At 43.7% G+C, this 3966-nt stretch overlaps 1 protein-coding gene across 1 annotated transcript; it reads left to right on the top strand.

Annotated features, from left to right (window-relative positions):
- Positions 1 to 1706: 1706 nt before the first annotated feature.
- On the top strand, positions 1707 to 2570 carry LOC113002368 (uncharacterized protein Mb2253c-like). The gene is made up of 2 exons (XM_026129512.1): positions 1707 to 1853; positions 2136 to 2570. The coding sequence occupies exons 1-2, from the start codon at positions 1707 to 1709 to the stop codon at positions 2568 to 2570; spliced, it is 582 nt and encodes a 193-aa protein (XP_025985297.1).
- Positions 2571 to 3966: the final 1396 nt, after the last annotated feature.

The following is a 3966-nucleotide window of genomic DNA, read 5'->3' as shown; positions in this document are numbered from 1 at the left end:
GATGTAATTACCTTTAATATCTAATTAATTGTGTTTTATGTGTTCAATGCTTCTTTCAATGCTTAATTTCTGCATACTCTGGGTTTGATCACCCATTTGTGTGTACAGTTAGGTGACTTTAGTATTGGGAAATGTATTGTTGCCTTTGAACTTGATAGAAGCATGACTGAATAACCACATTACCAGGGATGAATTGTTGGGGTTTTGGTTTTCTGAATATACTGTGATGATAATGCTGTTTAAGTTAAGCCTAGTCTTACAAGAGGGATCTGCGAACGAAGCTTAGGTTAAATTAGTCTAAACTTACGAGGGATCGAGGTTTAGTACTTTAGGCTAGAACATAGAACATAAGAACATGATTAATTAGAGAAATATCTTCATATGCATCAATTTGTTTGTTAGAAAGACCCAGCGCTTTTTACTTATCGCTGCCAACTTTTACTTACTTGCATTTATTGTTTTTACCATAGAAGTAGTTTGTTTCTGTTTTTAACCATCGATTATCAATGTTGTTCCAACAATGCCTTACTTCTGAATAAAACTTTGTCTAATAAGCAAGTTCCATGAGTTTAATACTCGGATCACTCCGGTTTAATTTTAAATACTTGACGACCCGGTGCGCTTTCCGGTGTTTCATTTCCCTTGAATATATTTGTTGAAAATTGGAGAAAAAGGAACCATATGGGAAAATGAACACTCTGCTATGAGACTATCAAGACATCTTCGTTTGGTTATACCAAGACATGCCAGGTTTAAGTCCCGACATTGTGCAACATAGGTTGCCTTTGAATCCTGGTTGTTCCCAGGTGAAACAAAAACTAAGAAGGATGAAACCTGAAATGTCCTTAAGGATAAAGGAAGAGGTGAAAAAGCAGTTTGGCGCTGGCTTCTTAGCAGTTGCTCGATACCCAGAATGGGTTGCTTACATTGTGTCGATCCCTAAGAAGGATGGGAAAGTGCGAATGTGCGAGGACTATCGGGATCTGAACCGAGCCATTCCAAAGGACAATTTTCCTTTACCGCACATCGATGTCCTTGTACACAACACAACCAATTTTGCTTTGTTTTCTTTCATGGATGGGTTCTCAGGCTACAACCAAATCAAGATGGCACCGAAGGACATGGAAAAAATGACGTTCGTCGCCCTGTAGGGAACGTTCTACTACAAGGTGATGTCCTTTGGGCTCAAGAACGCTGGAGCAACCTACCAACGGGCTATGGTAGCATTATTCCACGATATGATGCACAAAGAAATTGAAGTCTACGTGGATGATATGATTGCCAAGTCTAAAACCGAGGAGGAACATCTCGTCAACTTGTGGAAGTTGTTCGAGAAACTGCATAAGTACCGATTAAGATTGAATCCCTCCAAGTGTACTTTTGGGGTCAAGTCGGGAAAATTACTCGGTTTTATCATAAGCCAAAAAGGTATAGAGGTGGACCCTGACAAGATGAAGGCCATCCTTGAAATGCCCGAGCCGCGCACCAAAAAGCAAGTCCGAGGTTTCTTGGGACGCCAGAATTATATAGCGAGGTTCATATTGTAGCTCACCGCCATCTGTGAGCCTCTCTTCAAGCTTCTGCGCAAGAACTAGTCAATCCAGTGGAATGACGACTGTCAAGTAGCATTCGTAAGGATCATGCAATGCCTTATGAGTCCCCCTGTGCTTATGCCACCGGTGCCCGGGAGACCCCTTATCCTATACATGACTGTGTTGGATGAGTTGATGGGGTGTATGCTGGGACAGCATGATAAGTTCAGAAATAGGGAATGGGCAATCTACTACTTGAGCAAGAAGTTCACCGCTCGTGAGATGAACTACTCCCTGCTTGAAAGGACATGTTGTGCCTTGGTGTGGGCGGCCCATCGTCTAAGGCAGTACATGCTGAGCCACACCACTTGGTTGGTATCCAAGATGGACCCAGTCAAGTACATTTTCAAAAAGCCCGTCCTCACCGGACGTATCGCTCGATGGCAGGTTCTACTGTCAGAGTTCGACATTGTTTATGTCACTCAAAAGGTGATAAAGGGAAGCGCCTTGGCAGACTATCTAGCTCAACAACCCCTCAATGACTACCAACCCATGCATTCGGAATTTCCAGATGAGGACATCATGACCTTGTTTGAGGAATAGGTGGAGGATGAAGATAGGGATAAGTGGATCGTATGGTTTGATGGCACGTCCAACGCCCTAGGCCATGGAGTTGGGGCAGTTTTGGTCACTCTCGACAATCAATGCATACCCTTCACGACAAGTTTGGGCTTTGACTGTACAAATAACATGGCTGAATACGAGGCATGCGCCCTTGGGATCCAAGCAGCAATTGACTTCAAGGTCAAATTGCTCAAGGTATATGGAGACTCAGCCTTGGTGATCCATCAATTGAGAGGAGAATGGGAGACCAGGGATCACAAGTTGATACCCTATCTGGCCTACATCAAGAAATTGACAGAGTTCTTCGATGATATCTCTTTTCATCACAATCCTAGAGAGGAGAATCAAATGGCCGATGCGCTCGCCACTTTAGCCTTCATGTTTCAATTGACTCTGCACGGAGACTTACAATAGATCGAGTTCAGATGTCGCAAAAAGCCCGCACATTGCTGCTTGATAGAAGAGGAGAAAACAGTAAACCTTGGTACTTCAACATTAAGCGATACGTTGAGGACAAGGAGTACCCACAGGAGGCTTCCAACAACGACAGAAGGACGTTGAGAAGGTTAGCAGCCGGTTTCTTCCTAAGTGGAGGCATACTGTACAAGAGAAACCATGATATGGTATTGCTCCGATGTGTGGATGCCAGGGAGGCTGAGCAAATGCTCGTAGAGGTGCATGAGGTATCCTTCGGGACACACGCCAATGGACATGCCATGGCCTAAAAGATTTTAAGGGCAGAGTATTACTTGCTCACCATGGAAAATGACTATTGTATCCATATGAGAAAATGCCACAAGTGTAAGCATTCACGAATAATGTCAATGCTCCGCCCATGCCTTTGAACCTATTGGCAGCGCCATGGCCCTTCTCTATGTGGGGAATAGATGTGATTGGAGCTATTGAGCCCAAGGCTTCGAACTGACATCTCTTCATCTTGGTCGCCATTGGCTACTTCACCAAATGGGTTGAAGCGGCATCATATGCCAATGTAACAAGGAGCATGGTGGTTAGGTTTATCAAGAAAGAGATAATCTGCCGGTACGGGTTGCCTAGGAAGATTATCACTGACAATGCCACCGATCTGAACAACAAAATGATGAAAGAAATGTGTGAGGATTTCAAGATCCAACATCACAATTCCACGCCTTATAGACCCAAGATGAATGGGGCAGTTGAGGCTGCAAACAAGAACATCAAGAAAATAGTTCAGAAAATGACCGTGTCATACAAGGATTGGCACGAGATGCTCCCTTTCGTGCTACATGGTTATCGAACCTCGATGCGCACATCAACTAAGGCAACTCCTTTCTCCTTAGTATATGGGATGGAGGTCGTGTTGCCGTTTGAAGTAGAGGTCCCCTCTTTAAGAATTATGGCCGAGTCAGGGTTGAAAGAGTCAGAATGGGCCCAAGCACACTTTGATCAACTGAATCTTATAGAGGGTAAGAGATTGGCCGCCATGAGCCATTGACGGTTATATCAAAGCTGGGTGAAGAACGCTTTTGACAAGAAAGTACGCCCACGCAAGTTAAGCGAAAGGGATCTCTTCTTAAAGAAAGTATCCCAAGCTCAGAAAGACCATAGAGGAAAATGGGCTCCAAATTATGAAGGAATATTCGTCATGAAGAAAGCATTTTTGGGAGGAGCATTGGTGCTTGCCAACATGGATGATGAAGAGTTGCCTTTGCCTGTGAATTTTGATATCGTCAAATGATATTATGCTTAGTACTTGGGGTAGCTAGAGGAGTCAATACATGATTATTCTCCAAAAAGTTCATTGGGATCTCCAAAGTTTTCCAATCCTTTG

This window comes from Glycine max, chromosome 1, assembly GCF_000004515.6.
Source record: "Glycine max cultivar Williams 82 chromosome 1, Glycine_max_v4.0, whole genome shotgun sequence".
Classification (NCBI taxonomy): Eukaryota; Viridiplantae; Streptophyta; class Magnoliopsida; order Fabales; family Fabaceae; genus Glycine; species Glycine max.
Note: the sequence above shows the minus strand (reverse complement) of the source record. Positions and strands in the feature narration are given on the sequence as shown.